The sequence below is a fragment of the Mesocricetus auratus genome, unplaced genomic scaffold, assembly GCF_017639785.1.
Source record: "Mesocricetus auratus isolate SY011 unplaced genomic scaffold, BCM_Maur_2.0 Super-Scaffold_100014, whole genome shotgun sequence".
In the NCBI taxonomy this organism is placed as follows: Eukaryota; Metazoa; Chordata; class Mammalia; order Rodentia; family Cricetidae; genus Mesocricetus; species Mesocricetus auratus.
This window is the reverse complement of record NW_024429197.1, coordinates 16,302,982-16,328,712: the sequence shown is the minus strand read 5'-3', so window position 1 is coordinate 16,328,712 and position 25,731 is coordinate 16,302,982. Positions and strand designations below refer to the sequence as shown.

General features: G+C 47.7%; 2 protein-coding genes across 7 annotated transcripts in view; one reads left to right on the top strand and one right to left on the bottom strand.

Annotated features, from left to right (window-relative positions):
* Window positions 1–913: 913 nt before the first annotated feature.
* Ncdn (neurochondrin) lies at window positions 914–10,432 on the bottom strand. Of its 4 annotated transcripts, none has more exons than XM_005079456.4 (7): window positions 10,302–10,432; window positions 8,962–9,102; window positions 6,937–7,905; window positions 5,414–5,655; window positions 4,139–4,363; window positions 3,582–3,724; window positions 914–2,407 (listed from the first exon to the last, which is right to left on the bottom strand). In XM_005079456.4, the coding sequence occupies exons 2-7, from the start codon at window positions 9,082–9,084 to the stop codon at window positions 1,971–1,973; spliced, it is 2,139 nt and encodes a 712-aa protein (XP_005079513.1). In that variant the 5' UTR covers window positions 9,085–9,102; window positions 10,302–10,432; the 3' UTR covers window positions 914–1,970. The 4 variants fall into 4 exon arrangements, with proteins under 4 accessions (XP_005079513.1, XP_012975645.1, XP_012975643.1 ...); XM_013120191.2 differs by lacking the exon at window positions 10,302–10,432 and adding an exon at window positions 10,136–10,271; XM_013120189.2 differs by lacking the exon at window positions 10,302–10,432 and adding an exon at window positions 9,954–10,119.
* An 88-nt stretch (window positions 10,433–10,520) lies between these two features.
* The window catches only part of Kiaa0319l (KIAA0319 like), a 96,240-nt gene continuing 81,029 nt past the window's right edge, over window positions 10,521–25,731 (top strand). The window contains exons 1-2 of one of the 3 annotated variants that reach the window (XM_040756618.1): window positions 10,521–10,639; window positions 13,807–13,976. In XM_040756618.1, coding sequence (XP_040612552.1) covers window positions 13,835–13,976 — 142 coding nt within the window. In that variant the 5' untranslated portion in view covers window positions 10,521–10,639; window positions 13,807–13,834. Of the gene's footprint in view, window positions 10,640–10,779; window positions 10,981–13,806; window positions 13,977–25,731 lie in introns of those variants that run through there. The other 2 variants (XM_040756617.1, XM_040756619.1) reach the window with 2 other exon arrangements.

Here is a 25,731-nt window from a genome sequence, read left to right as displayed (position 1 = left end):
CCTGAGCATCATTTTCAAATGAATATTCTTGCTTTGCATAGCCAACCACAGGTAAGCAACAGGACATACTCAGTGTATGTTTGTAGGTTTGAGAGCCTAGATGAAGCCTGCACACACAACGGACCTGGGGCTCTTCTGGCTCCAGCGGGGAATAGCAAAGGGTACCTGGCTTCCCTCTTGCCCTTTCAGGCCCATCCTTTCTCATCTGGCATGAACACAGGCCAACAGCTGGTAGCCTGAAAGCCACATTTGGCTTCCCTGCTTTGTTAGGCCAACAGTGACTTAATTGAAAAATAAGGTTTTTAATGTTTGAGTTGAATTTCCAAATAAAAATTAGGATTTCTGATTTCTTTAGGAGTTGGAACACAGACTGTGAGATGGCTCAGTGGGTGAAGACACTTGCCACATATTCGTGGTAACTCGATGTCTATTTCAGTGGGTGAAGACACTTGCCACATAAGCATGGTAACTGGAAGCCTATCTCCAGTGGGTGAAGACACTTGCCACATAAGCAAGGTAACTCGATGTCTATCTCCAGAACCCACCCAAAGATGGAGAGAACTAACTCTACAGTTGTCCTTTGACCTCCAAGGGTGCTATGGAACATGCACCCCACCCCAACCACATACCCTAATAACATTTTTTTTTTTTTAATTTGGAGGATATGGCAGTGACCCTGGAACTAGGTTGACGCAAACAGACAGTGCTTCTGTCCAAGTGCCTGACATCAACATCTGGTCTTATGAACCTGTCATACTGTAAGACCAGAGCTATGGAGCTTTCTTCCTAGCTCCTGGGAGCGATGAATGAGAGCATCAGCTAAGGATTCAGGAGGACACACACTCAGCAGACAGCGGTGAGCGTGTTAAGTGTGAGATGCGCAGAGTGGTGCAGGTCACAGCACAAAGGCGACTTCTCATCACCAATGAACATTTATTGAGTGTCCACATGTGCACAGCTTTGAACTTGGCGGTCACAGAACACACTGGGGGCGGGGGGGGAAGCAAGGGGGCAGGTGTATGCGGGTCTCCAAGGGTTCAGAAAGGTCGTTCCTGCTGGAGCCGCCAGTCGCGTCTCCCTGCAGAGAGGAGTCTAAGCAGGGATTGGGGTAGAGGGGCTGAAGCCAGGCACCACGGTGGCAGTGGAGTGCAATCACTGGGAAAACATGCAGATTCTAGGGCGGTGTAACCTCCTGCTCCTGGCTCCAGCCAGGCCAGGTGGCAGCAGGGGCACAGGGATCTGATGCTCAGGTCTCCAAGCAGGGATAAGGACAAGCAGAAATAAATAACCCCCACCCCATCTTCACTCTGCTGCAACATGACACAAAAGCTGAAGAGACCTGGGACCGAGGAAGCGCAGGTGGAAAGAGGTTCCCCACCCCCTACTGGTCAGCCTGCTCCAAACTGCCCTGGAAGGACAGGGGCATGTCAGACCCTGGGTCGCCAAAGTTGAAAGGAAGAACTGCGATGTCAATGGCCTGAGCCTGCTCTCTGTCCAAGAGGACCAAAGGCAAGAACCAAATGGCCAGTTTAAAAGGCTCGGACCTTGGGGAGCCAAAAGGGGCACCACAGCCTTGGGGAGGCCACGCCCTGGCCGGCAGGGCACATAGGCTGAGGCAGTCAGCGCCTGCCAGCCCACTCCTACCCTGGAACCTCCCTCTGTCAGGGAGCCAGACATTGGGTATAATGACACTTAGTTGCCCTTGTTCTGGGGGCTGCTCCAACCTTCCCCGGCCTGGCGGGGCCAACCTCTGTTCCAAGCCAATCCCTGCCCCAAGGGGGCTGGGGGCAGGATGCAGTTCCTTATACTTGAGAGGTGGGCATCATGCCCTAGCCCTCAGAAAAGCCAGAAAGCTGGGGTGTTTGTAGGGGAAGTCTGAAGAAGGGGTCCAGTTTGGGGGCTTCAGGGAAGATGTCTCCTCCCTCCTTCCCTCGCTACCCGCCCCTGGGTCTATCCCTACTGGATGCCCCTTAGGGCTCTGACAGGCACTGCTCCAAGGCAGCCATGCGGTAATGGCTGGCTGTTTCTTCACCCGCTTGCAGCCTCATGGCCTCCCGGCACAGCCGGTTAGCCCGTGCCAATTCTACCAGCACACCCTGGTAGGCAGCCACCATCTCAGGCTTCACAGAGTTGGGGCTTACACTACCGAGCAGCTGTAGCAATTCCTGTGGCCAGCGGGAACGCAGGGCAGCAGGGGCCAGCCAGGGCAGCAGCGGCACGCAACCTGTGAAGGCCTGCATACCCAGGAACCAGAGCTCTTGCAAGTCTGCCCAGATGCCCTCATAGTCAGGGGACAGGGCCAACACTGCCTGGTCAGAGCCGGGGGTGGCCCGTGCCACGTGGGACTGCGACAGAAAGAGGATGGCAGCTGCGAAGAAACCTCGGGAGGCTGGGGTTCCCTGGAGAGCTGAAAGAACGCAGAGGGCAGTGGCATGAACCAGACAGGCCAAACACTGGACTGATTCCCTCCCACGCTCAGAGAACAGAAGCGCCACCTGGATCCACACTGCCTAGGTTCAAAGCCTACCTTTGACACTTACAGGGTGACACTAGGTGTTTAAACTTTGCTGGGTCTCAGTCTCTTCATTTTTAGATGGGGCCAGCAGTACGCCAATCTTAACAATAACTTGTGAGAATTAAATAATCTAGGTACACTCCATCATCAAGACCTCTAAATGCACAAGAGGTAGGAGTAAGCCTCATGTCAGACGTAAGAAAGAACCTTCCTTGGGTTTCCACAGCAGGGACCCAAGCTGCTGGTGGCCCAGAGCCCTTCACCAGGCTGAGTATGAACTACTTTGACTTCTGGTCAAGGGCTCAGGAGTCCCCTCTTCGGATCTCCAGGAAGCTGTTTAACCAATGTGGTATCATTTGTGGGTGAGCCAGCATTGGATCCATAGCATAGTGACTCTCCTTAGGGGCTAAATGCAAGGGGTTCCTAGTTCAGGGATTCGTTCCCCCTTCCACAGCAAGGTACCCTGCTGGGATCCCCACACAAAAAACAGGCAGCTGAGGGTATGGGCACATTACACCCTGTTCCCAGGCATCTGCTCTGTTCCTCCAACCTGACAGATGGGGCACAGGGAACAGGCGGGGACAGAGGGACCCAAGCAAGACACCCACGGTCAAAGTGGGAGACACCGAGGGCTGTCAGGGGCTGGAGGGGACGCCCTTCCCCCTGCAAACGCCAGAGGGAGGTAGGGGCAGAGAGAAGCCGATCCGTATCACTGAGTGGGGTGGGGTGCTAAGTGGTAAAAATCTCAATGCAGTAAACCGGGCCCGTGACTCAGGGCCTGGGTGGGGACAGCTCCACCTTGGAAACGCGGGATTCAGAGTTCCCAGGCTGCCAGGGATCCCAGGTGCTTATGCTTGTGACTCTGAACAGGTCTGTACCGAACACCCACCAGGCCTTGCCTTAAACGTCTTTAAAAGGAAGAGACTGTTATCATTTTGGGAAGGGTGGGGGTGGAGGATGGAGCGATACTGTAGAAACTGCCTTTCAATGGGAAAATTCTGCTACACCACGTTCTGAAAGTGAGGGCTTAGATTCTGAACTCGTGTGTTCTGTTTCCAAGGCTTACCTGGAGAAGTGCTGAGGAGCCGGGCCATTAAGAGGCCCAAGGTGGCCACATTAGCAGCTAGAAGCAGTCTCCCTTGTTGCTGCACTAGTGAGGGCAGCGAAGTCATCAGGGTGTTCATAAGAGATGTGAAGCAGGCATCTCGCCTGGGGAGAAAAGGAGTGGGGGGCGGGTGGCAGGCAGAGGGTTAGCAGGCTGGGTCAAGCCCTTTGGAAAACCTGGCGTCTGGTTTCTAGCTCCACCTGACCAGGGTTTGCCAGGACATCATGCAGCAGGGTGAAGTGTTAACTTTTGACTTTCAATCCTGCCACCTGGGTTGGCCAGATGCCAACTGGTTGAGCTGAGTGATGGCTGGGGCAGACAGACATGCCCTGAGATAGACACCTGAGGCTCTGAATACAACAAACCCTCAAGTGGTTACCAGCTTTGTCTGTCCGAAACCTGCTGACACTAACACTACAGATACAGAGAAACTGAGGAGAAGGTTTGAGAGTGGGGTGACAGGGCACTCCCCGCTCTGCTTCCCTGGCTTTCCTCCCAGCCTCTCCCAAGCCCCTCACTTGATCAGCCCTGGCGCAGTGACCACCAGGTTGAGGAAGATGTGACAACAGGTCTGCAGGCCGATCTCCACGCTATCTGGCAGCACTGAGGTGTCATGGCCGGGGGATGTGAGTTCCCACTGCTGCAGGAAGTACTTGCAGAGGAGGGAGGGGGCCCCTTCCTTGATCAGGATCTCCCGGGGCCCATCTTCAACAGTCAGATGACACCAGCCAGGCAGGAGGAGCCTGAGCACATGGAGACAGATGAACGTGAGATTGGAAGAGATAAGGGTACCCGGACTAAAAAATGTAGAAGCTAGGCGAAGAGGACACACTTTCACAGTATGCAGAGAAACCACAGATGCCAGTCATGCAGGCTAGAGCTCATGGGGACCCTGCCACATGGTATGATGTGCTTCTCAGATACCTGAGGCTCATTTCCATCATCTTCTTTCCTTCAGAAGCTTTGAGGCAGGGTCTTACTTTGAGTCCAGGGTGACCTCAGACTCATAGCAATTGTGCCTCAGCCTCCCGAATGCTGATATTAAAGGTGAGAGCCACCAAACATAGCCATTTTACTTTAAAAAATGTGAGTGAGATTTCTGTCAGATCTGCTTTGTCAACTAAATGAAGCTGTTCTAGGCAAGTATACAGCAAAACACCTGACTTGTAGCAGGCGCTCAGAAAACCCAAGTTCTGTTTCTAATAAAAATGTGGAGATCAGCTAGGTGTAGTGGTGCATATCTTTAATCCCAGCACTTGGGAGGCAGAGGCAGGCAGATCTCTGTGAGGTCAAAGCCAGTCTGGTCTACAAAAGGGGATTCCAGGCCAGCCAGGTCTACATGATGAGACCCTGTTAAAAAAGAAAAAAAAAAAAAAAAAAAAAAAAGAAATCTGGGGGGATGGCAAGTGACACATTATAGTTCAGGAGCTCTGTGGGAAGAAGCCCACAAACAACAGACAGAACTAAGAAATAATCCTAAGGGAAAGCACATGACCTGTCAGGGAGCCCAATTTAGGGGAAACAGGGTATCCTTGTGTGGCTCTTGTCTTTTTCTCTGCATTCATCTATTTATTTATTTAGTTAGTTTTCCTCTCTTTCTGGGGGACAGGGTCTTGCTATGTCTACATAGCCTAGAGGGACTAGTACTTTCTATGTAACCCAACTAGGCCTTGAACTCTCAGATATTCCTGCCTCAGCCTACTAAGTGCTGGGATTATAGTCTTGCACCACCACGCCCAGAAACTCGTTTCTTTGGAATGGTCTGACTGGACAACGCATAACTATAAACTCACCGGAGAGCATCCCCTGGCCATGAGGGCCCTGGGGTAGTGGGGGAGATGGCCAAGTTAGCCACCTGCTGTGAAATGTCATTGGCCTCCTCGGCCTCCTCGTAGAGGGTCTTGGCATAGCGGACGAGGAAGGGCAGCAGTTGGCACACCTCCTTACGCAGGGATGAGGTCTCCTCGGCCAGCCAGGCACCCAGGATCCGCACCGAGGCAAACACAAAGGGCTCTTTCTGCTTCTCTGGTCCCACCTGTTGTCACAAAACCCCACTGAGATGAAGCAGAAGCAGGGACCCTTCTCTGTCTCCCCAGCCTGCCAATAACACTATACTGTATGTCCATCAAAGAAGGGTGGCTCAGTGGGAAGGGCACTTTACACCCTCAGTGGGATTCCTAGGAATCACAGTGAAAGGAGCGAACTGACTTGTCTTCTAGATTTCACATGTGTGCTGTGGCATGCATGGACCGCCCCTCCACCCATTGAAGAAATAGAACTGAGTGGTGGTGGCGCACACCTTTAACCCCAGCACTCGGGAGGCAGAGGCAAGTGGATCTCTGTGAGTTGAAGATCAGCCTAGTCTACAGAGCGAGGCCAGGGCCATACAGAAAAGCCAAAACCAACCAACCAACCAACCAAACAAACAAAAAACACCACCCCCCAAAGGACATCAAGCCTACTTCTACCCAAAACCCAACACATGGGAGGGACTCACCCCCCCGGGGACGAGCCACCTAGCAGGACTTCAGTGTGGACAACTGCATCAAGTGGATCTCAGACAACATGCTTGGCTCAGGTCACATACCCCTCACTCTACCTCTAAGGGGACCAGGGGAAACTCAGGGGTCCACAGCTAGACAGCATTCCTTTAGAGAGGCTCTGAATTGGGTGGGGGAAGAAACTCACCATTAAGTAGTGAGGAAGTACCCCCATTTTGGTTAAATCAGAAAAGGAGACCAGAGCTTAGTCTAAGTTAGCAGATAGAAGGCTGATGAGTCCAGAGGCTGAAGCAGGCCACTGAAGAGACAGACCAGTCATGCCTTAACCCTAACGGAGCAGAAGAGGTGGCCTCTCAAATACAGAGAGTGGACGGGATGGTGGGGGAAACAGATTTAGCCGAAACTCTACAGAGGCAGGAACCAGGCCAGTCGCTGCCCCCACCTTTCTCCTGCATTCTATAAATTTACATGTAAGACACATAAGTATGCAGGCATGTTTATATGTAAGACAATGGTGGAGAGTGAGCAGAATAGACTGCTTCGATTTGGTGTGTGATGTGTAGCGTGTGTGTACTGCGGAATATATGAGTGGGAGGTTACTGTGTTGTGTGTGTGTGTGCGGTGATCAGAGTGCACATATGGTGTGTGGTATGGTGCTTGTGTGGAGGCCTACGGCAGGAGGGGAGAGGGAAGGAGGCTCGGCCACACACTACTCCTAGCTGGAGTGCTTGCTACAGAATCAGCCAGCATGTACATCAAAGTATGCCATCTCCCCATTATTCTCCCAGCTCCTCTGTAGGCCAGAGGGCCCTTACCTGCAGCAGGTAGTGAATGACAGCTCCAATGGCCTCTTTCATAATGCTGACAAGCTGGACCTTCTGTGGCTCCTTCAGCAGGGACTGCTCACAGCGGGTACACTCTTGGATGCCCAGCTCCATGAGGGCGTAGCAGGCGGTTACCACATCTTCTTTCACCTCTGTGCCCGTCTCTTCCAGAGCCAGCCGCACCTCCACGCATGCCAGATTCACCAGGAGGGCCAGAAACTTACTCCCAGAGCTGCCCACTGGGATCCAGTCGGAGCCACAGGCATGAGCCAGGCGGGCTGCCAGCTTCAGTGCAGGGTTGCGCTGCCAGGAGCTCAACTTGCTTCCTAGGATGCGTGCCAGCCCGGCCTGCAGATCCCGATGGCATTCAGGGGGCACAGTTGTTGGGGGCAGGAAAAGGGGCAGCAGCTGGCAGAGCTCAAACTTGCTGGCATCCTCAGCTCTTTGGAAATCCTCACTGAGGCCTCGCAACACAGCCAGCAGGTCGGGCTCTGCCTCCTTCCAGCATTGTGTCTCTGCAGCGGCCAGCAGCCCCACCAGGAGTGCCAGGGCCTGGTCAAAGCCATAGCCATGCCCCAGGTATGCCTGGCACAGGGCAGACACTGTGCCACCAGCAATGAGGTGTCGGGGCCCTCGGGGTGTGCCTGCAACAGCTGTCAGGCACTGGTAGGTGTCATCAATCATGGATCGGCGGGCAGCATCATCAGGGTCCCCCCGGGCTGTAAGGAACGTGCTAAGGATGGGGATCTTGTTCAGGACCTGGGGATGGCTGGCTAGTTCAGGGTCACTGCAGAAACAGGCCAGCAGGGCCACACCCAAGGCCCGGAGAACGTGGTCAGGGCAGCCATCAGGTGCCTCCTTAGTAGTCAGGAGTCGGTTGGGAAAGGTGAAGCCAACGGCATCAAAGATCCGCCGTCGAGTTTTGGCATCAATGTCACCTGCTTTGACTGCCTTGGTCACCTACGGTGGGTGGGAGGTAATGCACTATCAGCAGACTGAAGAGAAACGTAACAAAGACTGTCCCTTCCCTGTTCCCTGGCATTGAGGGCTAGCAGGAATGGTTATGCAATGGGATCCATGCTGGGGTCATTTCATCCAGATCCTCCTTTCTCCTTGGAGACTGACAGAGGTGACCTCTGGGAATCCCTGTCATCCCATGGTTATCACATGGAAGGGAGCGTTTGGGCAAATGGTCACCTGGTTGCTAATCCATGAATCCATATGCCCACAACCCGGGATGCAAGGGGCTGTAGAACCCATGTTTAAAATCCTCTAAGGACTCAGGGTCCTTCCTCAACAACTTGTCTCCAGAGAAGTCTCTGATCCACTTCCGCCACCTTCTCACGGGAAATGGCTCCTGTATCTCGCTGCTCGGCATGTCAAAACATTTCCCCTTACATTTCACCTAAACCCCTCCTCTGCTGCAGTGTGAGCCCTTGACTCCAGAGCCTTCTCCCTGTTGCCATGGCAAACAAGCAACTGCTGCACTCCCTCCTCCCTTCACCACACACACACCAACTCACCCCCCCCCCCCCCCAGCACTGCAGCTCCTGCTCTGCTGTCCCCAGCTTGGGTCCCTCTAACAGGCTAAGACCCAGACCACTCCTTTACTCTTAACAGACCTATCGTCACTCTGGCCATCTTCTAGAACCTGTCACTAGTTACTTCTAATCTTGTTACTCTTTCGGGTCCAAGAAAAGCCACCCCAGCCCTCAAGTACTCTGCACTAGTTACAACCTGCTGCTGTTACCCTATGAGTCAGCTCCCATCTGCTCTGGGACGCCCCAGAAAGCAAATCCAGGCAGCCTCCTCCATGGTCCCAGCGCCACAGCCTTATTCACCTCCACTCCCCCCCACCCCTCCATTCCCAAGGGAGAAGAATACAAAGGTAGACATCCTTTTGGTGCCTCCAGGTTGCTAATATCAATTAGATATCCCTGGGGACTTGCTGACCCCATTCTTTGGGGGCCCTCCTGTCCAGCCCTCCCACATTGCAATTATCAGCCAGGTTCTTACTAGCAGCAGGGCTGCAAACTGCTCGCTGTCATTCTTGGCTTCACGGAGGGCTCCCAGGTAGCGCTCCAGGGTGGGGTTTCGGCTCTCTGCCTGGTTCAGAGCTGGCTCACAATCCGAGGCCATGATGCCCGCCTTGCCCAACTGTGAACACAAGAGGGACTGAGCATCCCTCTGCAGAGGAGGGGCGGGGGCGGGGGTGGAAGTGGAGGATGTAGGGAGGGATTAGCACAGAGGGAGGGGAGGGTGGATTTGGAAGGGTGGCTTCCTCATGACTGACCTCCCTTGGGGGAGCCCCTTTAAGAGGCTGGACCTGCAAATTCTTTTAGGATGAAGAAGGGACCCTGGTCCAAGGTCACCTCCAGAAAAGTGGGAAATGAGGACCATGCATGCTATTGCTCAGCTAGACAGCTCTCCTCACCAGCCGAGAAGTGGGAAGGAGCTGGTCCCGCTGTTCAGCAGCCCCTGGTGACAGACCCCGGGTTTTATCTCTCTCCAGGAGGCACATGGGGAGTGAGTGGTGAGGACAGACAGGGAGGGATGCAGACACACACGGATGAAGTTCGATTATCCGGACTCACACTGACAAGGAAGCAAAGGACATTCTAGGGCTCCTTTCCCTTCCCTTCTTCAGAGAAAGTAGATTGGCTTCAGCAGAAGTGAGAAGGAAAGGTCTCCAGAGAAGGCTTTGAAGACTCCCCTGAAGACCCACCCCTATAGCCAGGGCTCATAATCGCCCCCGCAGCCTCCTTTGCCTCTTTTTCCCTCCCTCGGGCAGAGGCTGCTGAAGCAGGAGCTGCAGCAGCAGCAGCAGCAGTAGCATTAACCCCTTGTGCTCCCTGTACTCTCCCTGTCCATCCCGCTACCAGCCTGTGTGTGCCGGCACTGGCTAGAGAAGGAAGGAGGGGTCAGGTAGCTCTCAGGGCCGGATAATCGAAGCGGGGCTGCTGTGATGGAGAGATGAGAAGGGGAGAAGGGATCCTGGCGGTCACCACCTGTCCCGCCGCAGCCAGGTCACAACACGACATTGATGAAGTCGAACGACAGAGCAGCGATGAGATCACACTTCACGATGGCGCGGTGATGTCACGGAGAGATCACAGCGAAATCACGACATGAAGGGGGACAGCCCCCAAATATGATAGGGCAATTTTTAAAAGAATAGATAGATAGATACTGAAAGGGGCTGTGACAAAATGGAACCTCGACAGGGCACGGTGATGTCGAGATATGGCGCGATGGAGTCGCGATAGGGTCCCTGGGGAGCCTCGGCATCGATCAGCGCCGGCTCGGAGAGGCTCCGGCTAAGATGCAGGGGAGGGCTTGAAGGGGGCTGAGCTCACCAGGCTGCGGCCCCGAGCGGCGAAGTCTTTCTCCGGGCGCGATGCTCCGGGTGCCTGGGGCCGCTGCTCACGCCGCGTTGCCCACTCTTGGCTCCAGGCTGCTACAGCTCCACCCCCACCCCCGCATCGCTCTCGACCAATCCGCGCTGTGCTCACTCCTCACGCTGACCAATGGCACGGCAGGGCGCTAAGCAGTAGGGGGGGTGCCTCCGGTGTGGCCATCTTGCTTGTGGGCACTGCCCGAGTCTGGGGCCTCGGTGCTCGTGCAAAGGAGGCAAGGTGCAGGTCGCCCCGCCGGGGCTCGAGGCGAAAGGCTGAGGGCCCAGACGTCCTCGCTTGTGCGTAGTTCTCTCCTCACCACTGCCCCTCCTCCCACCCCGGGCTCGCGACTGGAATTGCGCTTCCGGAGGGTGGGGGCGGGAGGGCTGGATCAGCATGAAGAGTGTGTTTCCGGGTTGAGCCCCGGGAGGTGGGAGGAGGCGGCGTTTCCGGCCGCGGTCGCTGTCCAGGGAGGCTGAGGCAAGAGGGAGCTGTCCGGGTGGGGAGCCAGCACTTTCTTCTTTCTCTTTCTCCTCCTCTGCGTGAGGGGGAGAGAAGGTTTGGGGTCCCCGAGCCCATGGACCGGGAGGAGGCGGAGGCCGCCGAGAGCCGGCACCCCTCTATGTGGCCCTGAGCCCCGGTAGGTGACCGGGGCTACTGGCTGCCAGGCCGAGAACCATGAGCTCAGGGGAGGGGCAGAAGCGGAACGGGCGATACCTAGGGGTATGCTGGTCCGGCGTTGGGACCTGGAGGTGACGCTCCTGACCCGGCCAGGGCAAGCCAGCTGCTCCTGGCCTTGCAGGTACCAGAGTCCCGAGCTGAACCCCCGCTTTGGGGCTCAGGCCTGGTCAGGCAGCTCCCTCCAATCCCTGATTGAGTGGCGGACCAGGCTCCAGGCGCTGCGGTCCTGACCCCCTATCCCTGCAACCTCGCCCCAGTTGCTGTCTCTGATGTTTGATTATCTCTCCATCGAGATTAAAAGAAAAAAAAAGTTGATACAGAATAAAGGGGGCGGGGTTGGGCACGTTGGCGAAACCTCCCTCCTTGAGAGTTTTGACAGTCATGCCCCTTAGAGGGTCCTGCAGTGGCTGCAGTGAGCACAAAAGCGAAGTGAAGAAAATTAAAATAGAAAACCTCAGGCGGGGGTCCAGGAATGCTTTGCCTGCTCTCACCTCATGGTGGTTGTGCCCAACCGACAATAGATGCTGTTGAAGTACATTAGCCGACTCTCCTTGTGCTTTCTTGTGATTAACAGACTGGAAACTAGGAACAAATTGGAAAGACGACCTCCTGGAACAATCTGTTCATTTTTTCAGCTATTTGGAAAACAGTGTCTGCAAATATAAGCAAAGCTATTCACGGCAGTCTGTTCTGTAACTTTCTCAAATATGTAAGACTTTTTTTTCCCCTTAAAGCTTTATTCTTGATTACTCACACCCGCTGAATAGACGTGCTCTGTCGTTATTCAAACATATCTTATCGCTGTGTACATAAATGGAGTTCCACGTATGTAGCTGACAGACTGAACTATGATACATTCTGCATCACCCTGAAGTATTAAGTAAACATTACCCCCTGCTCTGTCAGAACAGCTGCTGCAACAGTTCTTTTTACTTTGGGTGTGCTTGTAACGCCCTAAATGCCAGAACTGCTGGGAGATTTTCTAGACTTTCATTTGTCAAGTACTGTGGGGGTGTGTTCTCCCTGGGTGTCACGCTTTGACTTGGTAACAAACACTCGGATCTTAGTGGTGTTTTGTTGTTCCTGACTCTGGTCAGCAAGCCTTTGGCTGGACCCTAGCAGCGATTTGTGCCCATAGGCAATTGTGGGTTTCAGCTGAATAAATGGCTGGGAGTGCAAATGAAATTAGCACTGCTTGTCTCATGCACCTCTAATCCGTTTGCTAGTCCGATGGTGTTTATTACTCCTGTTCTCAAAGACGATTCATTTCTCTTTTTCTTTTTCCACCCACCTGCCAGGATATTGATGACAGGTGTTGAGTCACCTTTAGTTTCAAATCCTTTTGTGGTAGGCAGAAATGCGTTGGGTAAGATCCACACGCTCACACACACACACTCTACACTCCATCCTGGGTATATTTTCTTAGGCTACATTTCATAATCTTTTGAATGTGTTTGTGGCTGCACACCTCTGTTCTTTTCCTTGCTTCTTAATGGACAATGGCAGAAAAACTAGAAATAGGAATGGGTAGAATAGGATGAGAAAGATAAAGTCCTTCAGGTGCCTATGGCTTAGTGAAAGACATTGTCTCAATTTGAAGTGGTATGTTTGTGTTTCTTCATTTCCTGGCATTGGCGCTGAAATCCACTCCAGGCAATGCTGGTCTTCCTGTATGCTGGCTGGAGGTGAGGGTTGGGGGTGTCAACCTGTGCTATTTGCCATCTATGGATAACAGGTTCATATTTAGGAAGATTTAAATGTTCTTTTTCAAGATGGGGTTTTTAAGTATAGCTTCGGCTGTCCCGGAACTCATTCTGTAGACCAGGGTGGCCTCACAAAGATCCACCTGCCTCTGCCTCCCCAGTGCTAGGATTACAGGCATGCACCACTACTGAAAGCACAAGGTTTTTAATTTTTTTTTTAGATAGTCTCATTATATTAACCAGGCTGGCCTTGAAGTCCTGGATTTAAGCAATCCTTCATTCGTCTTCCAAGTAGCCAGGACTTCAGGTATGAAATACCATGCTTAATCAACAGATTTTTTAAAATTGCTTTTTCAAAGCCCTGTCAACTCATATGTTGTCAAGATTTATACAAGACTTCTGGAAAAAAAATCAGTGTCATTCTCCTCTCCCCTACCCCCTAGATCCTACAGCCACTAGATTACCGAGTAGCCAGCACAGTGCCAAAATTAAACATGGGGAGGATTATACAAGAGTCTTAAGACAGGAATTGCAATTGACATGGATCTGGTAGATGAAGTAAAAGTGTATGTTGGGTACATTTGTAAGGTATTGATGGTGGAGATGGTAGCAAACTGGACAGTGCTTGCTGGCCCAGAGAGAATCACCTTGAAAAATTATAGCAAGACTGGACCGAATAATCATGATTAGTTAGAGGAAGCCCAACCTCTTTGTAGATAACAAGGTACTTTGGTCAAAGTCACAGAGCAGTAGAGTAGAAGTGGAAAATAAGAGCTGCCTTCTCAGGTTAGTGCTGCTTCCCATTCTGTCTAATGGATTTGCTGTTAGATTAGACAATAATGGGATATAAAATGTTTCACTTTAACAGCAGATTCATTTTATATCCCTTGCTCTGTTGTTACACTGATAATTATAGGCTGTGCCAAAGCTCAGGCTGAAAATTTACTGGCAGGAATGAACATTGAAAGACACACTTGAAATTTCTCTTTCTCCTGATCTGTCACATTTTCTAGCATTCCACATTTCCAGGAATCAATTATTAATTACTTGGCATCTAATTTCTTCTCTTTCTGTCTTTCTAGTGTACTGGGTCTGCCTCTCTGGAAGGCCATGGAGAAGAGGCTGGGAGTCAAGCCAAGTCCTGCTTCCTGGATTTTGCCAGGCTATTGTTGGCAGGCATCAGTGAAGCCGCTGAGAAGCCTGTACCTGCTTTACGCTTTCTTCTGCTTCAGCGCTCTGTGGTTGTCAACAGGTATCATTTTTGAGATTTAAGATTTAACCTCTTCTACCTTACCCCCCTCCAAACAGTCAGCATCCTGAATTCCTGGCTTGGTTTTAAATACCTACCAAAAGAAAGAAAATTGACCTGCTGATAGGAATGGTCATCATTTTGGTAGGTGTTTGATTGTTGGATTTGTTTTGTTTTGGAATCAAGATGTGAATTGGATTTTTTTTTCTCATAAGGGAGAATTGGTATTCATTTTGTCATTTTATAGAGGTACACTGACCAAAACAAAACAAACCTTTCAGACTTGGGTAGATTGGGGTCCTGGAGCTGGACATTGTCATGTGATGACTGAGGCCTGGGGCACATTACCTAATGGTTTCTTTTTTTTTTTTTTTTTTTTTTGAGGCAGGGTTTCTCTGTGGCTTTGGAGGCTGTCCTGGAACTCGCTTGGTAGTCCAGGCTGGTCTCGAACTCACAGAGATCCGCCTGCCTCTGCCTCCCGAGTGCTGGGATTAAAGGCGTGCGCCACCAACGCCCGGCGGTTTCTTATTTTTTTAAGTGGATATCACTATGTAGCCCAGGCTGCCTCACTCGAATTACCTTGATGAACTATGAGATCTACCTCATAACTTGACCTGAGGAACAATATAGTGAAGGCATGTAAAGCTGTGTGGACACAACTGCTTAGTAGTGACAATTTGCTTCCTTTCCTAGAGGAATCCATACTTTTCTTTGCTTTGGTTTTTGAGACAGGGTGTTACTGTGTAGCCCTGGCTGGCCTGGAACTGGATATATAGACTAGACTGACTACAAACTCACAGAGATCCACTGACTACCTCTGTCTCCCCAGTACTAATATTAAAGGTGTGAGCCACCATGCCTAGTGGAATCTTACTTTAGCAAACTGGTTTATTTCTTTTATTTTGGAGAGCTGCATGTACATGCCATGATGGCGTTTGTAGAGGTTAGAGGACAGCTTTGTGGAGCCAGTTCTGTCCAGTTCTCTCCAGCTCTCTAACTTCACCTCTCTGTGGACTCTGAGGACCTGACTTAGGTGGTCAGGCCTGCTACGCTGAGCCATCTCACTGGCTCTGTGTGTTTTGTTGTTGTTGTTCATAGAAAGAAATCGTGGGGTTTTTGTTTTGTTTTTTTTCAAGACAGGGTTTCTCTGTATTGCTTTGGAGGTTGTCCTGGAACTCACTCTATAGACCAGGCTGGCCTGGCATAGAAAGGAATCATGTTGATAGACTTCACAGAATATACTTTCTTCTTCAAGACTACTTCACCTTAGAGCCTTTTGTCAGGAGTTAGTGCCAAAGAAGGCTAAATGTCAAAAGCCAAATTTCAAAATATCCTTTCTGGCCCAGCGGTGATGATGCACGAATTTAATCCCAGCATTCAGAAGGCAGAGGTAGGTGGATCTCTTTGAGTTTGAGATCAGCCTGCTTAACATAGTGAGTTCCAGTACAGCCAGGGCTACACAGAGAAACCCTGTCTTGAAAAATCAAAACCAAACCAAACCAAACCAGAACGAAACAAAAGGACTTTCTTTACACTTTCAGTTCTTTTGTTGACATGGTTCCTTTCACAGTATGGAATGTGAGAAAACAACAATTTGAGACAGACTTTGAATATGCCCTTTCTCTGGGCAGTGACTAGCCTTCTGCTGTAGAGACTGCTGTTATGGCTAACTATCCAGCTTGTGTACTAACGGCTACGAAGATTTCTGTCGTCGTTGTCTTTATCTTGAGAATCAAGTAATTACTGTGCATAGCAATTTTAGTAGCATTGACTGTGGGTTTTGTTGTCTTGCTGTGGTAGCTGATGATTGCGTGATTATAGTGGTGGAGACTGAGTTGAGAGAAAGCTGACCCAGATATTTTTTATGGAAGATGATGCTTTGTTGACTAATTCTGAGCATCATTTTATGTAAGAGAATTTGAATTAAGTAATTAATTTAGTACCACACATTAGGAAAAACACTTCTTTGGTGGTATACCAACCCCCTCCCTACCAGGCTTCTAAAATCATCACATACCTTCTCATTTAATTTTTATGATAACTCTGAAATAGTTTATGCTCATTGTAGTAATAAGGAAATTGAGACCCAGAAAGGCAAAATGATTTACTGGAGTCACATAGCAAGAAGTCACATGGTGGAGCAAGAGCCTAACCCAGCGTTGGCTGTTGTTTTCCTTTTCTCTTCTGCCATGATGCCTTCTGACCTTGGGTGAGTTTTAGAGGACCAAAGTTGTAGTTGTTGTTTTTCCCAGAACCACCACAAGAAGTTGGTTTTTTGAAAGATTCAAAGCAGAAGGGGAAGAAAAAGTGACTCTGAGTCTTTCTGTGTTTTTCACTTATATTTAGTTAAGTGTAGAGTTGTGGGGGAGTTCCAGATTTACATAAGAAATTACTTTTAATCTAGCCTGATAAAGATTAAAGTGAAACTGTCTAGGGGCTTGGGATCTGGGCTGGTGGTAGAACACTTGACTAGCATACAAAAGGTACTTTGTTCAACTCCACACTGCAAAGCAAAGCTAAAAGGGATGTGGCCACCATCAAATAGTGTTAGGAAATTTGAACAGAAAACATATTGGCATAAATATCAGGAGATCTAAAAAGTTCATAACCCTTGACCTATTCCCCTTTCAAGAGTTTGGAGACTGGAGAGATGGCTCAGTGGTTAAGAGAACTGGCTACATTTCCAAGGACCCAGGTGTATTTGTTAGAACCCATATGATGGCTTACAACAACCATCTGTAATTCCAGCTCCAGGGGATGCCCTCTTCTGACCTCTGTGGGTACCAGCATGCATATGGTATACAAACATTCATGCAGACAAAAAAAAAAAGGAGCTGTTGTTTTTGGTGGGGGAGTTGGGGAACTAGAGAGATGGTTTAGTGGTTAAGAGCATTTGTTGTGTGCTGGGCATGGTGAGGCACACCTTTAATCCCAGCACTCAGGAGGCAGAGGCAGGTGGAGCTCTATGAGTTCAAGGCCAGCCTGGTCTACAAAGCAAGTTCCAGGACAGCTAGGACTGTTACACAGAGAAACCATGTCTCAAAAAAAAAAAAAAAAAAGCATTTGATTATTTGATTTGTTGGTCTTCCAGAAGATCTGAGTTTGGTTCCCAGCGTGTGTGTGTGTGTGTGTGTGTGTGTGTGTGTGTGTGTGTGTGTGTGTGTGTGTGTGTGTTTTGAGACAGGGTCTCTCTATGTAGCCTTGGCTGTCTTGGAACTCACAGAGATCCACCTGCCTCCTGAATGCTGGGATTAAAGATTTGCCAACACTGCCCAGCCTTTTTTGTTTATGTGAGGTATTCCAAACACCTATAAAATTTGGCATATAAATGTAGTATAAAATTATTTGTTGACTAATAATGTGTTCATTAGCAATAAGGAAATTATTCTTTTGAGAATTAAACTAAAACCAACATAACCAAAGTAGAGGTCTACAAAGACAATTTAAGGAGATAGAATGCCTTTGAAACCATCAGATAGAATTAAAATCTGAACTATATCAACATATCTAAACCAAAATGGGTGTATCTGAAGAGTTAAGTGTGCTGCGGCACAGATCTAGTTGGCCTTGGAGTCTTAAAACCTTTAGGCCTAAAGGTAGCAGTTGACTCTGGAAACTTCCTGATCTTCTGCCTCTAGGAAATAAATAGCATACCTGATAATTATTAGAGAAGTTAGTATGACTCTGGCTCTCGATGAGGCAGTAGCATAACAAGTACAGCACAGCCCCTGTCCTGGAAAAATGGAGGGATTCAGGCACTGTGTTATTGGAACCAGAGAAGAAACATTTTGCTTAGAGGTTGGATATCTATTGCTGTGAAGAGACACCATGATCATGGCAACTCTTTTTTTTTTTTTTTTTCCCCAAGACAGGGTTTCTCTGTATTGTTTTGGAGGCTGTCCTGTAACTCGCTCTGTAGAACTCTCAGAGATCCACCTGCCTCTGCCTCCTGAGTGCTGGGATTAAAGGCGTGAGCCACCACTGCCCGGCTCCATGGCAACTCTTCTAAAGAAAACTTTTCATTGGGGTGGCTGGCTTACAGTTCATAGGTTCAGTCCAGCACCATCATGGCGGGAGCACGCAGCAGGCAGGCGGTGCAGATGTGGTGCTGGAGCTGAGACGCCTACCTCTCACAGACTGTCACACTGAGGGAAGCTTGAGCACAAGAGACCTCAGAGCCTGCCTGCACAGTGACACACTTCCTCCAACAAGGTCACACCTCCTAATGGTGTCACTCCCTTTGGGGGCCATTTTCTTTCAAACCACCAGAGGTGAAGGGGAGAGCCAAGGCATCCTTTCTAAGAAGCTGGCACCTAAGATGTCCTGAAAGTTGAACTTGAATGACTCAGATGGTATTCCCAGGCAATGGGCACTAGAGAGCAAAGGTGTAGAGGATATGCCCTGCTTACTGCTACTGGAAGAGCAGTTCCGGAAGGGGTCGAGAGTGGCCAGGAGACAAGGAGTCTTGTTTGCCATGCCCAGAAGCCTCAGTTTTAATCTTTTTTAGAGAGTTTGTCCACAGATTATCTCCTCTGTAGCCCAGGTAGTCCTTGAACTTTCAATCCTTTGACTCAGCCCCAGCTTCTAAGTATCCCAGGGTTATGACCCTGTGCTCCTAGACCTGGCTCAATTCTCTCTCTTCCAGTCTCTTCATTTCCCATTCTTTCTGCAGTGCTGTGCATGCTAGGTAAGTGCTCTGTTACTGAGCTATGTACAGCTCTGGTTTGGGCTCCTTTGAAACAGGGTCCAGCTTTTGTAGCCCAGGCTGGCTTGGAACTGAATGAATAACCCAGACTGGCCTTAAACTTGCTGTAGTTGGTGTTTCAATTTCCCCGGCAGTGGGGTTTATAAGCATGAGCCAGCACACTTGGTTTAAATTTTCTTGATTATATACTTATATATACATCATATCAAATAACATTATATGAATATCTGTATGTGTAAGAGAAACCCAAAACAACATTTTAAAGGGATCAATAAAAAGTAAATATGAAGTAATATTTAAAAACTATTTTTAGGCCGGCATTGATGGCCACCTTTAATCCCAGCACTCAGGAGGCAGAGGCAGGTGGATCTCTGTGAGTTTGAGACCAGCCTGATCTACAAGAGCTAGTTCCAGGACAGCCTTCAAAGCCACAGAGATCCCAGCACTCAGGAGGCAGAGGCAGGTGGATCTCTGTGAGTTCGAGACCAGCCTGGTCTACAGAGCGAGTTCCAGGACAGCCTCCAAAACCACAGAGAAACCCTGTCTCGAAAAACCAAAAAAAAGCCACAGAGAAACCCTGTCTCAAAAACCAAATAAAAAATTAAATAAATAAATAATCAATTAAAAATTTTAAGACCTATTTTTAGTGTCCATGTACGTATGGACCTGCATCTGTGACATGCATATGGACACATGCATCCGTGGCATACATATGGAGAACAGAGGACAACTCTGTGGAGTGGGTTCTCTGATAGCCACCTGTACATGGCTCTAGGGATCAAAGGCAGGTTGTCAGACTTTCATGGCAAGTACTTTACCCTACCAAGCCATCTCACCAGTCCAGAGTTTTAACTTATTTTACTAATTATTTTCAGTGTTCAGAATAATGAGTTTCAATACCCTTTTTTACATACATATCATTATATCTCATTTATATTCACTCCCTACTACTCTCATCTCTCCTTCCCCCAGATAATTCCTCTTACACTTTCATTTTATATATATATGTATACATATATATATATCTTACATGTATGTGTAATACATATGGCATATAAATATATATAGTATCTATAAAACCTAGACTCTGCATAAGAAAACAAGCAGTATTTGCCTTTCTGATTCTGGTGACATGATGCTTCCTGTTCCATCCACTTTCCTAGAAATCATGGAATTTCATTCTTTATGGCTGAATAAAGTTCTGTTGTGTATATGTGCCTCATTATCATTGTCCATTTGTCTCTTGATAGGCATCTAGCTGGTTCTCTGTGTTCTTACTTTTCTAAGAACTTAAATAATTTATTTGAGATGTCTGTTTTTTTCACATAGCACTCACAGTTATAAACTTTGCTTGTAGAACTGCCTTGCTATGTCCCAAGGGTTCTGTAAGTTGTGCTTTCATTTCATTTAGTTCTAGAAACTTCTGAATTTCCTTTCTCACTTCTTTAGTGATCCATTGGCCATCCAAGAGTCTATTGTTTAGTCTTTAAGTACTTATATAATACCTGTGGTTTTCCTGTTAATTAATTCGAGTTTTAGCTCACCGTGTTGTGTTACAATAGAAGAAGTTATTTCCTTTCTTATGATTCGCTTTAATGGCTTGTTTTAGAGCAAGTTCCCTTGATTGGCTGAGAAGAATTTTTACTTTGCTCTTGGATGGAACATTCTGTAAATGTCACGTAGGTCCACTTGAGCTATTGTGCAGATTAACACAGAAGTTTCTTTTGTTTTGTTTAATATTTTATATTGAGTTGCTTATTAAAAATACTTGAACTCATTTATTTTTTATGGAGGAAGTCACAAATAGATTTTGAATAAGAAAAGTGACAATTTGTTTTGTTGATAGGTTATCATGTATCCCAGACTGGTCTCTAATTCACTATGTAACTGAGGATGACTTTGAACTCCAGATCCTTTTGTCCTCATCTCCTGAGTGCTGGGATGCAAAAGTGTGTCTGTCACCATGTTTGGTTTATGCATGATTGGGGATCTAACCCAGGGTCTTATGGTAGGCAAGCACTCTGCCATTGATACTGTAACTGAAGCCTTGAAGTTTCTTTTCATTTTGTTTTTGTTTTGTTTTTTTGAGACAGGGTGTCTATGTATAGCCTTGACTGTCTTGGAACTCACTCTATAGACCAGGCTGGCTTCCAATTCACAGAGATCCACCTGCCTCTGTCTCCTGAGTGCTGGGATTAAAGGTGTGTGCCATATCACCACTGGCTTCTTGATGTCTTTTTAAATGGGTGTTTAGTTTGTTTGACCTATTTTTGTTTGCTTGTTACATTTATTTGTTTGTTTGTTTGTATGTTTGTGTGTTTGAGTGTGCACACGGACACCAGTGTTATGTCTATGTTAGAGGGCTTCCTTTATCACATGTGTCCTAGGAATCAAACTGAGGTCATCAGGCTTGGTGGCAAGCTCCTTTATCCATTGAGCCATCTTGCTGACCCTTGATGTCCTATTTTTATGAGAGTGAGGTATTGCAACCACCTACTTTTACTGTGTCAAGATCCATCCTTTCTTTTTTAAAATATTTATTTATTATATACACAGTATTTTGCCTGCAAATATGCCTGCATGCTAGAAGAGGGCACCAGATCTCATTACAGATGGCTGTGAGCTACCATGTGGTTCCTGGGATTTGAACACAGGACCTCTGGAAAAGCAGTCAATGCTCTTAACCCCTGAGGCATCTCTCTAGCCCCAAGATCTATCCTTTCATGTGCATTAGTATTTTGTGTTTAAACTGTGAGCCCCAACATTTGTACGTATATTTATAATTTTTATGTCTAATTTATTTTTCTTTATTAATATATAGTGCATTTTAATAATCTTTTCTAATTAGGCATGGTGGTACACACCTTTAATCCCAGCATTCAGGAGAGGTAAGTTCTCCAGGACTACTAGTGAGACCCCATCTCAGAAAAACAAAACAAAAAGCTTAAATCTTTTCTAGTTTTGGTCTTAAGTCTGTTTTAGCAGGCATAAAACAAATATGCCAGCTTGGTTTTGGCTTGTACTCGCTTGATAAATTGACCTCCATCCTTTCATGCTCAGTCTGTAGATATCTTTGCCAGGGAGATAGATGTGTTTCTTAGAGTTGGACCTTGTTTTTTTAATCCAATAGGCCAGTATGCATCTGTTAATTGGAAGATTAAGACTGTATACATTTAGGTTTATTTTGAGAGACATCTACTAATCACTATAGATTTGTCAGTTGTTTTCTTTGTTACACAGATATACTAGTTACTTTCCTTGTTTCTATGACCAAATACTTGGCAAGAAGCACTTTGAAGGAGGGTGCATTTTGGCTCACAGTTGAAGGACACATTATTCATCAGGGAAGGAACGTGGTCTGAGTGTGCAGGCAGCTGAAAGCTGAGAGTAATGGCGCTCAATCAGTCTGGCACCCCATGGGGATGCACTAACCACCTTTAGAATTGGTTTCCCTGCCTCAGTTTAACCTCATCTAGATCTTTCTCACCGGTGTGCCCAGAAGCCTGTCTCCCAGGTGCTCTGGATCTTGTAAGTTAATGTTGTGTCTGAACATTCACAATAGGTTGTTGTTTGTGTTTTCCTTTCTCTCTCATTTCTATTAGGTGTTTTGCTGGTCTGTGGTGTTAGACATGATGGATTCCTAGTTCTCCTGTGGTCTGCTTTTCTTGTGAAATTCTTTTTTAGAAGATTTTTTAGAAAATTGATTTATTTGCCAGGTGTTGGTGGTGTACGCCTTTAGTCCCAGCACTCGGGAGGCAGAGGCAGGTGGATCTCTGTGAGTTCAAGTCCAGCCTGGTCTACAGAGTGAGTTCCAGGACGACTAGAGCTGTTACACAGAGAAACCCTGTCTCAACCCCCTGTCCAAATCTGTTCAGCTTTGGCATCTCTGTCTATTTTCTTGAGACCCTGTCTTCCCTTGCCTTAAAGGATGCTCGCTGTTTTCCGTGTTCTCCTAGTTGATAGTTCAGCACTTTTCATTTACTTCTCAGTCCCCCCTCAGCTTCTCTCTTACATTTTGTTCTTCAGGGTTTTGATTCAAACTCCCCCACCACACTCTCTCATGCTCTTCAGCAGCCGCACTCATGCCCTGGTTGATAACTGTGATTGCCACTCCCAGATCTCTCTGCCGCTGCTGCTGAGCACTGAACTGCTTAGCCACCTGGATGTCACACGTCTCCAATTGTGTGTCTCATAACTACCATTAGCTTAATATGTCAAAACGGAAGCCAGATCTTTTCTTCTCTTTCTTCTCCTTTATTCCCTATAAACATAAAAAGAGCATCTCCACCCATACTCTGAGGTAGAAATCTGAGTCATTCTCTATTTCTTCCCTCCTCCGTATCAGAAGATCACCATTCATCTCATGTTTTTATGCTCCATTCTGCTGCATGTGTCATTATCATCCTGCCTCATGTTTTCTGAATCACATAAACAAGTTTCTTTCAGACTCCCTGAGACTTCTGGTCTCAACTCCTTTGTTGTAAAATTCTCGTGATGGCTGTGCAGCTCTCTGTGTACCCTGCATTGTACGCTGTAATGTTAGGCTTTGTGAAGAGAACTCCAGCACAGGTCTTACCATAAGGCAAGTCTTTTCTGCGTCTCTGGTAGCAGATGATGTTAATATAAATGCTTAACACTAGCAGGACTGAGTCCCAGCATGCTCCTGCCTCCTACCCTAGGCACTGCTTGACCCCTAATGATTTCGTTTGCGTCTCAATCCTGTATCATTCTCCATTTAATAAACACCTGGTGATCTTACTTTATGTTTTTTGCAGTCCAGTCCTTAGCCACAGACTGGTTCTCACTGGACTGCTGCCCCACTCCATTTTTTTACAATGACTTCCTCAAATTTTAGGCAAATGCAGATCTCTGCTTTCCAACATCAGGGAGACTCCCCCTGGCCTGCTTAGGTTCCAGTTTTGTGTGCTACTGTGGGGGTCATTTCAAGCTTTCCTTACCTTAGGGATGCAGCCTTATTGCTGATTGTTGCAAATATTCTGTATGGGAGATGGCAGTTACAGTGTATTCTATATATAGATGGCAGTTATGGTGTATTCTGTATGGTAATAGTGGTTGTGATGGGATGGTGAGTTCTCCATCGTGATTAGGAACAGGAGCCTGCTATGATGATTTAACTGGGTATCTGCTCCATGAAACTGTCTTTTTTGTTTTGTTTTGTTTTGTTTGTTTTTTTGTTTTTGTTTTTCGAGACAGGGTTTCTCTGTGGCTTTGGAGGCTGTCCTGGAACTCGCTCTGTAGACCAGGCTGGCCTTGAACTCACAGAGATCCTCCTGCCTCTGCCTCCCGAGAGCTGGGATTAAAGGCGTGCGCCACCAACGCCCGGCTCCATGAAACTGTCTTGCTTAGAGTTACCTCCCCAGCACATAGCATATAGTAGATAACAAGTTCTGATGTTAAGTAACCATAGAGCCCCTTTGAGTATTTGGGTTGTGTTGTCTTTTTTCAAACAGCCTATTATGTGGGCTCTTCATGTCCAATGAGGAAAATGTATCTACCTTTTCTTAGTCTAATTCATGTCACAAATGGCAGGGATTTTTCTTTCTGGTTCGTGAAGTTAGGAATGAATCCTGTTGTATAGAGTGGCCTGTCTTGACGACTCCCCCCACTCCATGCTCTAGCTGGTCTACTTCCCCAGGACATCCTGCATTTGCCCTGTTGAGTAAATTTAATTCTGTAGGGAAAAATAGAAAAAAGATTGTGGCTATACATCCCTACCATGTTCTCCAGCCACTGTTATCATTTGTACTATAAAGGCGATATTTTGATCTCTATGTTCCCTAACTGCAGTGTCTTATATTCCAATCAGTCCAAGATTCTACATGGAGAGATTAACAACTTCAGAACCCAAAAGACCACAGATGGAACACAGAGATGGCTCCAGGCTCAGCAAGAGGCCTCGTCCTTTCTAGTTACCATTCTGTTCTTTTGTGCTTGTGTTCATGAGCCTAGATAAGTGTTCCTAATGCCGGGAGTGTTCCTGGTACCCCACACAAGAGGCAAAGCAGCTGTTGGTCTTGACCCCCACTGTCTTCCATATTCCTTTTTTGTTATTCTTTGTAGTCTGTAGTCCTCTTATGCCAATAAGAGCAAGTCATATCTTTTTTTCTTTTTAAAGAATATGATATATTTGAATATACATTGGGTCTTATTATCAGGGAAAAGCATTTTTGGGGGCCCTTTTAGGTACTTCCATTTATCTTCTGTGTGTTCTATGTGTTGGGCACTCAATTTAAGGTAGATGAGTAATAATGTATCTCTTCCAGCAATGAGCCTTCAGCAGGAACTTTCTCCTGCCAAACTGCCCTGTATTCTAAACTATAATGCAGTACAGGAAGGTAATGAATTTTTTTTTTTTTTTTTTTTTTTTTTTTTTTGGTTTTTCGAGACAGGGTTTCTCTGTGGCTTTGGAGGCTGTCCTGGAACTCGATTGGTAGTCCAGGCTGGTCTCGAACTCACAGAGATCCGCCTGCCCCTGCCTCCCGAGTGCTGGGATCAAAGGCGTGCGCCACCAACGCCCGGCAGGTAATGAATTTTTAATCCTCAGTCTGTCTCCTTAGACTTGAGTGCATAGTGGCTGAGGGATAGGAGAGTTTTCTGGCTGTTGACACAAACCATGCAGCCTTTTGATTCTAGAGTTCAGCTAACTGGCATAGCAAGTCTAAGGGATCTTGTTATATAACACTTAATTGATGCAAGTTTGTAAGATGGGTCAGAGTTCCCACAGGTAGCCTCTCTCCTGATGACAAGAAATTGTTTTCTGTTGCTTAAACATTCTGAAGCGAGAGATGATCATCTTCAGTTCTTCCATCTTGGAAAACAGTATTTTTGGTGGGTTTTCTTTGCCCTTTAGAAACTCTATGCAAACATAACAAACTTATTTACTAACTTGTGCAGGAAAGTAGAGAGAGATGAGGAAATGGAGTGATTGGCAGTAAACCTAGCATGATTTAAAAGCAATTTTTTGGGGGGAGGTTTTTGAGACAGGGTTTCGCTGTGGCTTTGGAGCCCATCCTGGAACTCACTCTGTAGACC